General features: G+C 41.2%; 1 protein-coding gene across 2 annotated transcripts in view; it reads left to right on the top strand.

The window, feature by feature from the left end:
* PTDSS2 (phosphatidylserine synthase 2) overlaps positions 1-13,496 on the top strand; it is a 66,287-nt gene extending 52,791 nt beyond the window's left edge. For both annotated transcript variants that reach the window (XM_066631521.1, XM_066631520.1), the window contains 2 exons: positions 8,145-8,330; positions 11,237-13,496. In XM_066631521.1, coding sequence (XP_066487618.1) covers positions 8,145-8,330; positions 11,237-11,381 — 331 coding nt within the window. In that variant the 3' untranslated portion in view covers positions 11,382-13,496. The remainder of the gene's footprint in view (positions 1-8,144; positions 8,331-11,236) is intronic.
* Positions 13,497-13,713: the final 217 nt, after the last annotated feature.

Raw genomic sequence — 13,713 nt, 5'->3', positions numbered from 1 at the left:
CAGATGGGTGGTCTGCTGCAAAGAAATTTGTGGTCTTAAATATATGTGTTTTTAAAATTTTGCGCACAGCATATATAATTGTTTGCAAATGTTGCTTTGCTGTATACAGTCTTAAACTATGTGGTATTACACAATGACCTGTATGATTATGACTCAGATTAGCTTGATTGTTAGCTTTTGCACAAAACAGTATTTCAGTTGTCTTTTAAAATGTCACTAAATGTTATAACCTTGAGGAAATTACTATTTCTGGTGGGTCTAGCCACAATACCCTTTTTAAAATCTTGTTCCTTGATCTGTCAACCAGTAATTTCACTAAGACGGTGGTTCTCAAAGTTACCTGGCCAGTGACCTACCTCTACATCTGGCTCTGCTGCTGTGACACACCACAGACCTTGGGGATGCCTCTGAACGCAACCAGAAATTGTGTTCACTAAATGCGAGTTACCTAGAGATCACATCTAGAGGTGTTCTAAGGTCTCCAGATGCTGCCTTGGGTAAAATGTAGGGACAACATCCAGAGGTGGGTCACACTCTGGAAGTGGCCTCTGGTTGGTCCGTTAGGTTCCAGTTTAGAGCAGGACTGAAGCAAGGACAAGTAGGAGGGTCCAAGTCATGACCCATTTGGCCTTGAGTTGTGATCCATCCAGTGAGTTGTGTTTCCCAGTTTGAGAAGTGCTGCTCTAAGAAGTTAATGCTAGTGTGTGGATCCCTTTGGCTGCTGTGCCGGATGTATGGTGATGACATTTTACATCATTGCCAGACTTCCACAAACTCTGAGCTGTGCGGAGATTGGTTTCACAGGACTTTGAGCTGCATAGCAATGCAACTATGCAGCTTAAAGGGAACACTGCTTCCAACAGATCTCCAGTCTTCAGCTTTTGCAATGCCATAATTCGATAACAGTGAGTAATGCATTTTCTGTAGTCTGCCTTTATACAGCAGTGCATATCCCAAATACCTGTCTTATTTCAATTTTTTTTTCTCTTCATCGTTTTAGCAAGAGTTAAGAGGGTTTAACTTAGTGATAAACAACCAGATCACTAAACTTTAAGCTTACTGTCTCACTGACCAACACAAAAAGTGTTTGTATTCAGTATCTAGGATTCCAAGATCAGTTTCATTTGCAAGTCTTTGACTCCTAGAACTGGGAAGAAGGGTCAACCCTGATTACTTAGTCGGATTTCAGGACATTCAGCAGTGACAGGCCCCCTCCTGTTGGATCTACTGATTTGGGATGTACATCCTGCTTAAAGGTAAGAAGAGGTCTCTATTAGTGAGCTCCTCTGCTTAACACCATGGCCCATTTTCTGGTCCTTGTGTTTGAGTTGAAAAAGCATTTGTCTGATTTCTTTGCCCTCTGTTCAATTACATGGCATAACATTGGAACAGGGGAGCACCATCAGTCACAAGTATTTCGTTGCCATTCTTTGCCAATATGTAATGCAGAAATCAAGGACTTCATCCAAGATGCAGAAAGATTAATTCTAAATAAGACCAATCATCTCCTACCTCTTGCTTTTCTTATGAGTAAAGTGACTTCTGTCAGCACTTTCATGTAAAATTATGAAGAATCTCCTCACCTCAGCACTTTTCGTTCCTGAGAAAGTTACTAGCAATAAACAAACCTGCTGCAAAATTCTTTCTTTTTAAGATATACTTCAAGGTATTGCTTTTGTTCTCTGAAAACTGAGCTTTGAAAATTCATAAGAGAACTTCAAATGACTTTTCTAAGTCTTTACCTAATGTAATATTTTGTTAGGTACCAGAAAGATCTTTCTAACAGCTCTTTAAATAAGAGTATAATGCATTTGTTACAGGAACCATTTGACACTGGTGTTGGGGCCAGAAAGGTGCTTATTGGATTATGTGCAATTTTTTTTCTTCTGACTCTCATGTTCCTTGATCACATGAAACGGGCAACCTGAGTAATGCACTCAGTTTGCATTCTGTCCATGAGAAGTATTCACTTTATGGCATGGAGAGTGGATTTTAAATGTACTCTGCTATGGCAAGGAACCTCCCATTTCAGCCAACAACATTCTTTGCCTCTTCTTCCTGGTCAAGGCTAGCATTAGCAAGATATACAAGACCTGCTGATTTTTCACAGCTTTCTGTACCTTTCATTTGTACATCTGTTTACAGTTGTCAGCCTTCCTGACCTCTTTCCTCCCTCCCTTCCATGGCCACAACTTCCTATGAAAAACAGGTAGACTTAAAGCAAAAATTGCATGCACCTACCTATTCCTGAGCAGCAGAATGGCAATCTCACTTGGCTACTGAAGGCATTTGGCTTGGAGCCTGATGACTAATTACCAGACAAGTTAATTACAGACCAGAAGTTTCTCTGCAAGTGTGGCCATTCTTAAGCACATCAAATCACAATTAATTTATGCCCTTTTAATTCATTTCCCTATTAGGATATTTTTGTAGAGTGCTGCACTGAAATACATAATTCTCAAGGTCAGCTGTTTGACCATGGATAAAATTCACCGGGTGGTTGAATAACCCTCACTAGGGCACAGGAATAGGAATGGTTGAATAACCCTCACTAGGGCATAGGAATTTCTGATTATCTTTTGGCTGTATGCAAAAACCATTCACTGTTGCTTCTTGAATCAGTTTCCTTCTTGACTGTGTGCTTTGTTGGGGAGTGAGCACTTTTACTCCATCCCCATAGCCAACTTGTCAGTTGTATCAAGAAAGTTCCAGGGAAACTGGTAAGCAGTTTCCTTAACAGCTTCTCTAACAAGATGTTCCTTGTAACCTCCATCACATTCTATTAGAATTACAACCGAGAAATTACGGAAAGTTAGAAAAAATTTTTTGACAAGCATGCAATTGTTTATCTTCTATTTTGTCACAGAATAGTCTGATGTAAAAAACATCTTAGTTTTTAAGGAATCATACTTCAAGTGCTCTCTTGCCAGACTGGAACAGAAGAGAAGGAGGGAGCACTAAGCCCACCCCAGCCTCTGTCTATATAAAAAGGATGTCAAACCTGTTTCATACAGTGGGTCAAATAGCATTCAGTGGGTCAAATAGCATTCATGGCACCTGCTGAGGGCTGAAAGTAACATCATTAAGGACGTGATGGTCAGAAATAAGCACTTTCTTCTCACGTAGGAATTTGTTAGTTGCAAATGACAGAAGAGGAAAAAATGCAAATCTTGATCATACTTTTAAGGTATGGGATTATCATGCTGGCTGCCCTTTCAGCAGCACTGCTTCTGCTAACATATCATTTTGCAGCTCAGCATCTGAGAGGTGCTCTGTGAAGTGACACCTCAGCAGAATCAGTGCTGCTGAAAGGGCAGCCTATGTGATAATTGGGCTCTCCTGGCACTTGGCAGCTTCTCCCTCTGTCACCCCTTCATTTATACTGTTCCTTACCTTGTGAGGCCTCTTTCCGTCTCTCCCTCCCAGAGCCTCAGCAGAGCTGCTGAAAGGATGGCACTGGGAGAACCCGGTTATCATGTGGGCCAGAACTGGCCTGCAGGCATTGTGTTTGACTTAAGGTCTATACATTTCAGTCTCTTCTCTTGAGCAGTGCAAGACACTGGAAGCTGAGGCTCTTTATGACTATTCATTGCCTTTAGTTTTTCACGTAATCACTGATGTGTACATCGCCACCCCTTCAAATTTAGATAGATTTTTAGTTTCTTTCACTACCATACTGCCTTCCATCCCCATCTGTAATAGGTCTTTCATGCTCGTAGGTGTGGTTACCATGATTAAGTTTTACTTTGCAGTTTATGATTTGCTCAAAGCTTGAAAATGCATTGAAGAGTGGATTGTGAAGATAAGGAAAAGTATCAGTGTTTCTTTTCATTTGTGTCAGTCACACAGTATGTGGAAGAAGGAAGAAAAAATCCTTTACAATTCTTTTTTTTTTTTAAAGCTTGGAAGCAAAACCATATTTCAGCTGGGTATGTTAGCCCTTGCCAACGAGCTGATGGAGGCAGATACATCAATGAGAGAAGGAACATTTAAGTTGCCTGATAGGTTGTTGACCATGCAGAAGTAGCTCTTGGAGCTCTGAGCAAAATCTGTGGGAAAAGGCTGTAGGAGAACTTCTATAGAAGTACTCCTACAAGGCCTGACAGTGCAGTTCCATGCACATCTGCTCAGAAGTAAACCTAATTGAGTTCAAGGGAACTTAGGCAAGTGTGTAGGATTGCATACTAAGAGTATCACATGTAGTCTGTACTAGCCTGCTTGATCAAAAGTTTTGAGCAAAGCATCAGAGTAGACTGAGAATACTGTAAACTGAGTTAACAAGGTGAGAGCTAAAGATAGTTACATTTTACCATGTTTGACATTCAAGGTGAAATTTAAGTAGTTAAAAAGCTACTGTGTGAGACTTGCTTCTTGTAGGAAGAAAATCAACAGATTTTGAGAAACAGTCACTATGTAGTTGATGAAAGACTGCTAAACTGGAGAATGTTGGCATTGATAAGGAGACCACTTAAGATTTTGAGGGGTCTTTCTTCATGTGGGGCATTGAGTACCATGATTAGAGAGAGGAATGTTGAGTGTTATAGACTTGTTTGAATAATATCTCATTTCAGAAGACTGAATGGGTGAGTGTTCCATATACATGATTTCTGCCTATCACCTTTGTTTTTGGTTGAGGAAAGAATTTTCTCCCCAAGTTTGATTGGGAGGTGATGTTGAGGGTTTTTTCTTAAAGAAAGACATGAAAACGGGCAGTGTTCCATCTATTATGTCACAAAATAAAGAGGGGATGAACATCACATTGCCTAGAATAAAATACAATGCTATGTGTGGAACATCCATAGCTTTTCTTTATCATGGTTTGATGTAGCAATGAAACTAAGCCCATTTCTTACATTTCACATTTTCTGAAATATCCAGACACATTGCAGTTCTCGGTCCTTTCTCTTAATTTAAAAAAACCTGATATTTCCTACTGGTACTCTGTAAAACAGTTTTGCCTGGGAAGCTGCAAACCAAGTCTGAAGAACATTGTTTGTGGCTATATTTATATAAATTTGTAGACCATTTTGGAAAACATGTTTCAGAAGGCAAGCTAAAATATTTAAAATGAAGTTGAGACTGGTAAGATCTCGAAACAACTGCTGAATTCCTTTTTGCATGTTGCATTTGTAGTGGTAAAGAATTCTAAACCCTCTGATCTGAGATTTAAAAGCTATACAGCTAACATACGTTAACTGGAAAGAAGTGGAACCAGTAATCTGTTATGAGAACCCTCAGTAGGTTCCCATTGAATTCAGTGAAACAGATTAAATGCTCTGCAGGCTGGAACATGGTTGAGAAAAGATTTGTTTCTTGTCACTCTAGACCAGGGGTGCCCAAACCCCGGCCCGGGGGCCACTTGCGGCCCTCAAGGCCTCTCAATGCGGCCCTCAGGGAGCCCCCAGTCTCCAATGAGCCTCTGGCCCTCCGGAGATTTGTTGAAGCCCACACTGGCCCAACGCAACTTCTCTCAGTGTGAGGGCGACTGTTTGACCTCTCGTGTGAGCTGTGGGATGAGAGCTCCCTCCACTGCTTGCTCTTTCACATCTGTGATGCAGCAGCGGCAGCTAAGGAAAGGTCAGCCTTGCTTTTTGCAAGGCCTCTTATAGGCATTGAGCTATTGCAAGACCTTGATTCATTTATATAAGTTCATCTTCAATATATTCATTTATGTAAACTTATGTAAATTTATTCAAATTTTAAATGTAGATTAATTATTTATTTCCCCGGCCCCCGACACAGTGTCAGAGAGATTATGTGGCCCTCCTGCCAAAAACTTTGGACACCCCTGCTCTAGACCACTGGTTCTCAACAGGTGGTCCGTGAGAACCTGAGAAGTGGTCCACAAGTTCTCAGGAAAAACAATTGCTTCTGATCACTTCCAGCGTCTCTCTGAGCAAGTAGTCCTCCCTGGACCACCAGAGAGGGTGGAGAACGAACTTCCTGCACCAGCAGCAAAAGTAACAAATCACAAATCTTCTCAATAAATAATAAATCTCTAATACAGTGGTTCTCAAACTTTTTAGCACCAGGACCCACCTTTTAGAATGACCTTTTGTCAGGACCCACTGGAAGAGATGTCATTAATCTGGAAGATGATGTCATTTCCAGCTATGACATCACCAAGCAGGAAAAGGTTTCTTAATCCGAGGCTGCAATCCTTTCCAAACTTACCCAAGAGTAAGCCCCACTGACTACCAGTTAATATTTCCCCAAATGCAGTCATGTACCATGGTAACATCAAGTCTAATATATTAAAAATATTGAAATGAATGGGGACCCACCTGAAATTGGCTCCCAAACCACCTAGTGGGTCCTGACCCCCAGTTTGAGAAACACTGCTCTAATAAATCTTTTCTAATTACAGGCAGCCCGCACTATCCACAAAATACCTGTGGATTGGTTCATCTGCAAGTTCCTGAAACCGTGGTGCAGGCCAACCTGGAGCTTCCAGATGTGAGGGTAGCTGTGCTGCTTTCACCTCCAGAGGCTCTTCTGAAGCCCGCAAAGGCCATGTGCATCCACTCACGGCCTCTGTGGGCTTCAGAAGAGTCTCCGGACTGAACAGAGCTCAGCTTCAGTCAGATTCAGGAGGGGGCCATAAACCACAGGTTTTGAATTCCCGTGGTTTTCCTTGTCTGCAGGGGTTCCGGGAATAGAAACCCTATGGATAATGAGGGCCACCTGTATTACAAATTTAAATGTATTTTTTGAGTGCAGAGATGGGGGGAGTTGCATGTTGTCTGCAACAATTCCAAATTTTGCCTCAGTGGTCCGTGGTCTCCTAAAGGTTGGGAACCACTGCTTTAGACTCTAGGAATGGCTTTCATTTATTCCAAACGAGCAACACGTCAACCCTGAATTTTGCTGGCCTAGCTACCACCAACAGGGATTCCAGTAGGTGGGAGAAATGGGACAGTGCCTAATCTCCTTTGTAGCAAGGGAAGAATTGTGTTTCTGATTGTCTCCTCCCTGTAAAAGAGGATCCAGGTTCAAGCAAGGAGAGGAGGCAGTGTTGTAGCAGATTGCTTCTTCCTGACCCCTGAACACAGTTGCTGTGTCATCTTTTTGGGACCTGAAGGCAGTATGTGGTTTGAATTAGAAAATAAGCCCATGTTTGGAGAAGCAGGACTTGATCTACATGAAGCAATTGGGGGGGGGGGTTGCCATCCTTTCTCCCCCTCCCATGCCCCACAGCCTTTAATCAGTGAGTCTCAATGATTAAGATAAGCTGCACCTTAGCTGTACCATTGGCTATTGTTTCCAAAAGTACCTTTTGTTGACTTTTCAAGGAAGTAAGTGCATTTGAGAGGCGACAAAGTAATCTTGAAAGTGATCATTTCTGAAGCAGATATTAAAATGGATGCTACTTGAAGAATTCTGTTAGTGCTGATTTATTGTGCGAGTTCACTTGAATAGTTACTTGCAATTTCAGGCTATTGAATACCAGAGTTCTGCTTTGCAAACAGAACTTTTCAGAGAAGATTTCATGCCAAGAATGTATGTTTATCAATGCCGTGGCTTATAGGTATTACAGTTTGTATGTGGAACCCAGTCTCTTTAACAGAAAAGTCTGGTCTTAGACAACATGTGCAAATATATCACAGATCCGTGTGTGTGTGTGTGTGTGTGTGTGTGTGTGTGTGTGTGTGTGTGTGTGTGTGAGACTTTTGTAAGAGGCTAAAACTCTCTGAAGATCCACTGAAAGATAAAAGCTAGGAACTGAACTGTACCTTCAAGTACATTTGCATGCACAGTGAAGCTTACCTAATTTTTTGTCTTGGCTTCTCTTGCTGCACTGAGGCCAAAGTTCCTTCAAATGTTAGGAGCATCCTGGAGGCAGCATCTGCAGACAGGTACTTCCAAAAACATGCCACCTGAATGGAAGCTTTCATAGTGGTTCCCAAGATCTTCACTAAACAGTGAAATAATACCTGGAAATTGTATTTTGATATAATTGACTCTGTGCAATAATCCATGTTTATCAGAGCAATTTAGTTGACTTGTACAACTAAATTGTACTTGTGGGAATACTTGTACTTGTACTTGTGGGAATAGTTCAGATTTTGTTAACTTTGTAAAGACCACTTTTGAATAAAAATAGTTTCTGCACCTATACAATAATGCCTGTTTTCTTGTTGCAGGAAGTTTCATAAGAAATTGGGACAGCAGGCATGGCTGGTTGCTGCTATTACAGCTACAGAATTCCTTATTGTGGTAAAATATGATCCCTACACTCTGACATTGTCACTGCCTTTCTACATTACTCAGTGCTGGATCCTTGGAATAATGCTTGTGCTCACATGGACAGGGTGGCGCTTTTTCATTCGGTAAGCAAGATCTAAACTCCAGGTGTTCAGTTGTTTTGTGTCTTCATGAACATTTTTAAAATGCCAGAACGTAGGTATATTCCAGAATACCAGGTGGTCAAACCTGGGTTCAGCTTTCAGGTCCAGCAGTGGCCAAACAAATGCTCTTAAGGTGCCCACAAACAGCGAACAAAGGTAATACAGGTGCAGCCTATTTGTCCATGTTAGTTCTGTTCCTTGACTGGGCGTGATTAACAAAAAACGCATTGTGCTAAATTCCATAAAGTTACACAAATACATTGCAGCCTGACACTTCTGGATGGAAGGAAACTAAGGCAGCTGTTATCAATCCCTCCCTTCTGTACTCAGCCCTCCCCATTGCCAGCTGTCCTGCTGAGCTTTTAAGAGACCAGCCCTATGTGTTTCTACTCAGAAGTAAACCCCATTGTAGTCAATGGGAAAGTGTGGGGAGGATTGTAGGCTAAGTCACATGCTTTGTTTGCTGGGAAGGCTTTAGGCTGAAGCAGGAGAGCCTGCAGCATCTCAGTGGGGGTGGGCGGAGAATTTGGCAAACACTCCCTGGGTTTTTTAAAGCAATCCCCTCTTGCTACCACACCTGCCCCTGTGTGTGTGTGAGTGAGAGAGAGTGAGCTCCACCTTGCTGCACGTGTTCTGGCTATAGAGATTTTCGCCCCCCCCCCCCTTCAGCCTCTTTGCTGGCTCAAGGACTCCAGGAATGTTACTGTTCCTTGCAAGGGGAACCTCTTCTAGGGCTCCAGGGCTATTTCCCTGCCCGGGCGAGGCGGAGCCTTTTTGCAGTGTTTTGGGCTGCCTTGAAATTGAGCAAGAAGGGCAGCGCAGGGTGAAGGAGGCAAAGGTATGTGTGACTTTCAGTTCCCCCACCCCATTCGCCTTTTTGCAGTGTTTTGGGCTGCCTGGAAACCAGGAGTGAGATGCCAGAGCAGGGCAAAGGTGTGTGTAACTTTCAGTACACCCCACCCAAATAAAAAATCCATGGATAAATAGGCTGCACCTGTAGTACTCTTCTCCTCTTGGTTGCCTCATAAGAACATAAGAACAGCCCCACTGGATCAGGCCATAGGCCCATCTAGTCCAGCTTCCTGTATCTCACAGCAGCCCACCAAATGCCCCAGGGAGCACACCAGATAACAAGAGACCTCATCCTGGTACCCTCCCTTGCATCTGGCATTCTGACATAACCCATTTCTAAAATCAGGAGGTTGCGCATACCCATCATGGCTTGTACCCCATAATTGATTTTTCCTCCAGAAACTTGTCCAATCCCCTTTTAAAGGCGTCTAGGCTAGACGCCATCACCACATCCTGCGGCAAGGAGTTCCACAGACCAACCACATGCTGAGTAAAGAAATATTTTCTTTTGTCTGTCCTAACCCGCCCAACACTCAATTTTAGTGGATGTCCCCTGGTTCTGGTATTATGTGAGAGTGTAAAGAGCATCTCCCTATCCACTCTGTCCATCCCCTGCATAATTTTGTATGTCTCAATCATGTCCCCCCTCAGGCGTCTCTTTTCTAGGCTGAAGAGGCACAAACGCCATAGCCTTTCCTCATAAGGAAGGTGCCCCAGCCCCGAAATCACCTTAATCGCTCTCTTTTGCCTCCCCCACTTGCCTCCAACAATTTGTATTCAAAGGTACTCTGTCCTTTTTAATACGGAAGTTCCATTTAGCTATCATGGCCAATAGCTAATATAAGACCCTATCCTCCATGATAATCCAGTGTCTTCCAAAGTGTGGGTCAGGACCCACCAGTGGGTTGTAAGCCCATTTTTGGAGGGTTGCAAGAAGTTTTTGAAACATTAAAAAAAATACTTTGCAGGTACTCTTGCCAGTTCGCAGAAGAAAATTATTACCATAGATACACACGTATAGTACGTAAAATTTTTGCCAAGTAATCAAGCTCCAATTATCACTTATCACTTTGTCTTATCTCTGGGTCAATCAGAGGGCAGAGCTTTTCAACTCTGAAAAGTTTTGTTCTTGCTAAAGCAGGCTCATTTGTTTCTATAGTAACTTTCTTGGAAAATTCCAGCTGAATAATATGGAAAGTGATCAATCACCCAGAATTTCTCAGCACTCCCCCATGGGCTACCAAATTGAATTGTACTTTTTTGAGTGGTGGGGATAGAGGAGTTTGCATGTGGTCCACCACACTTCCAGTGTTTGCCTCAGTGGTCTGCTGGGTCCTAAAGGTTAGGAACCACTGCTGTAAACATATGGGGGAAACAGTCCTTGAACTCAGTTTCTAGGGAGAGTATAACAAATGTCCACACACACATACTATATGCAAGGTCTCTAGAAGCCTCAAGAGCAATGGACCCTGCTTATTATTAACTAATTTATTAATTAAAACTAATTACTACTTTCTAGGTCTCTCTATCTATTGCAATTGAGTTTAACTTGTACTACTTTATTAAACACTGTGATTGATTTTTAATGCATGAAACCTACTGAATATACCTTCCCTCCCTCGCCAGTCTTGGATGACAGAAAAAATTTCCTACTGATTTCGGGCTGTCCATACCCATACTATAGTGTTTTCTGGAGCTTGGAAGTGGCAAAGTAGAAAGTAGGTGAGGATGAGTCTCTGCTATAGAGTGGAGCTGTGCATTTCAGGGTTCCATTTGTAAATATATGTATTTTCTTCTCCCTCTTACTTGTTGTAGGAAAGGAGAGCCGTTAAACATTTGACCAATTGAGAAAACAGTACATAAATTAGGTGCACTTTGCTAGGGAGAAAGCTACAGAAAAGGAAAACTTAGCCTGTCACTTTCAGCTGGCCTGGTAGCAGAATGGAGCTGTTGAATGTGTTGTAACTGTCTTTCTTATAAACTAAAATTGGAATGGCTTGAATTTTTTTCTCAGTTTTTTTCTTTTTACTTTCTAGTGACATCACCTTGCGGTATAAAGAGATAAGAAGGCAAAAGCAAGAACACAGATATGGAAAGGACAAGTGTTTAAGTAATGGTGATGGACATTCTGTACTGGCAGATGAGCACATTGGGAATAACCTAAGAGAGAGGAAACTGTGAACTTGAGAAACAAATTAAGGGCTAAGAGGGTAATCTTACTTGAGTAATTCTGGTTGGCTTGACTTGCAAGTTTTACCCTACCTAGTTTTGTAAGTTCACTGTTTTCTCATGTGTGAGAATTCTGTTGAAAAAGGTGCCACCTGATCTTGTTTGGAGTAGGTGCTTAGAAGCAATGTACAACCAGACTTCCATCTGAGTGTGTTATAAATGTTTGTCATCTTACAAAAAGGAGGATTGAGGAGGCTTAAATAGGTGCAAAGGGAATTGAGTAACCCTGGTTCTGGAGCACTCTTACTGCTTGGGACGTCAGAAACACATTTTATGGAATAACTAATATGTGCACTGTGAAGAACAGCTTGGTATTTTCTGCTCAAATTACCTTGAACTGTTGTGTAATATCCATGTCCTCTTGATTAATTCACCAGTTAGGACAGAATCAACAAGAGAAAACGAGGAATGCAATTGAAGCATGAGAACAAACTGCATAACTTGCACAGTATACTATAATTAACAGTCCCTGGATCTCGCTGCCTGTCTCACAAAGCTAAGATGCGTTACCTTGAAGCTGCCTCTTAGTTTTGTACTGCATAATAATGATACCAAATACCTCTTCAGTTTATTTTTGTCCTGGTTATCCCTTTAGGTCAGAAAGCTCAAGTTTACTGCCCCTTAATCAAATAGAGTTAGGCGAAGGCTACAAAAGTCAAGAGGTGTTTGTCCACGAAAGCTGTGTGTTCTTTGCCTTAATCTTCTATCAGAGAGAGACTTCCTGCTCTTGTCAACACTATACTTTCTTTAGTCTTGGACCCCCTTGGTCTTGTTGTTCTAGAGGTGAATCTGCACTAAATAAAGTGGAGATATATGCAGCATACCCAGGTGGCTGCAGCATACACAGTTGCCACTAATGCTTCTAGGCTTCTGCTGACATAAGAGCTCTCCTCCAGTCCAAGGGCACTAACAGTCTTACTTGTGACTCACTTTTCAAAACAAAATGTGGATAAATGATGTTCGTAACATGAACATCTCTTCTATCATGATCTTTGTACAATGATCAAAGCCTCTTTGTCATTGTCATAGGAACTTGTTGTACATTCCTAAAACAGCTGTGCGGGTTTCCCTTTGTGTGAGTGACATTAAATTAATTTTAACATTATAACAAAAGTCTTAGATCTGTTGAACCTTTTAGAATTTTGTTTTGAAATTAGCTTTTCTTCTGAAGTGAGTATAAGCTACATTCAAGCCTTTCTCTTGCCAACCTTTCACCAAGATCTCAAAAAATACTGCTGGTTAAAGCACAATGCACAGGCCTTGGTTTCCTTTCATGTTGATACTTGAATGGCAAAACAAATCTGCCTTGCCATTATTTTTTCAGGACACTAATATGTTCTCTTCTTAAACAATGAATTCTTTCAGCAGGGTGAAATAAAAATATTTCCATATAAATGAACATATGAAAGCTCAACAAATGAAGCAATTTTTTATCATACAGATGAGTGAAGGAACTCTTCATGATTATCAATATGAGGAAGGTCACACGAAACTTATTCCTTGATTTGTGTGTAATATACTGCTGTCTAGTCATTGAATGGCTGAAACTGGAACTTATTTGCTGTTCAGTAATAAGGAGTAAAGTGGCTGTAATTAAAGTTTTTTAAAGGGCAGATGCTGAGTTGAGCTGATGCACATAACAAACCTATCCCACATTTGGATACAGTAGGTTTTGGAAGTCGTTCAGGTTCATTTTGTACCTATCTTGTGAACTGACTAGAGGTAGTACTAATGTATCTGGGCTAGTGTGGACCCAGTTTTGCAAAGCTCTCATAGGCATATATTCCTTTTTGTTCTAGTCAACTTGCCCCTCTTGCAATTTTGTACTGTAATGTCCTCATGTAATTTTGGTGGTCACAAGTGCAATGAAAAGAGTTTGATAGGATTTTTTTTTTTGAGGAATTGGTTGTGTAAAATTTAAAGGGGGGGAAAAATCTGATTTTCATGTTGGTTGACCTACTCTTAAGAATATTTACTTTTGTATTGATCTTTATGTTCACTAAAATATTGAATTTTACAGTTAGTCTGGATAATTAAACAGATGTAATAAAAAGATGTTTGCTGGCATACTGAGTTACAAACTTTTTGTGTGGGGTGGTGGTGGTTCTCATTGGCTACCATAGATACTGTTTTCTAAGGACAATGGAAAATTTTGCTTGGTTACTGAAGATTTTTTACTATCATGACTCAAAGTAATTGTTCAAGAATGTATTTCTAAATTCTTTTAAATTAATCCAAGTTTGAATTGACATTTTACATCAAAAGGTAGTGGAGTGCAATCCTG

This window comes from Tiliqua scincoides, chromosome 1, assembly GCF_035046505.1.
Source record: "Tiliqua scincoides isolate rTilSci1 chromosome 1, rTilSci1.hap2, whole genome shotgun sequence".
Taxonomy (NCBI): domain Eukaryota; kingdom Metazoa; phylum Chordata; class Lepidosauria; order Squamata; family Scincidae; genus Tiliqua; species Tiliqua scincoides.
Note: the sequence above shows the minus strand (reverse complement) of the source record. Positions and strands in the feature narration are given on the sequence as shown.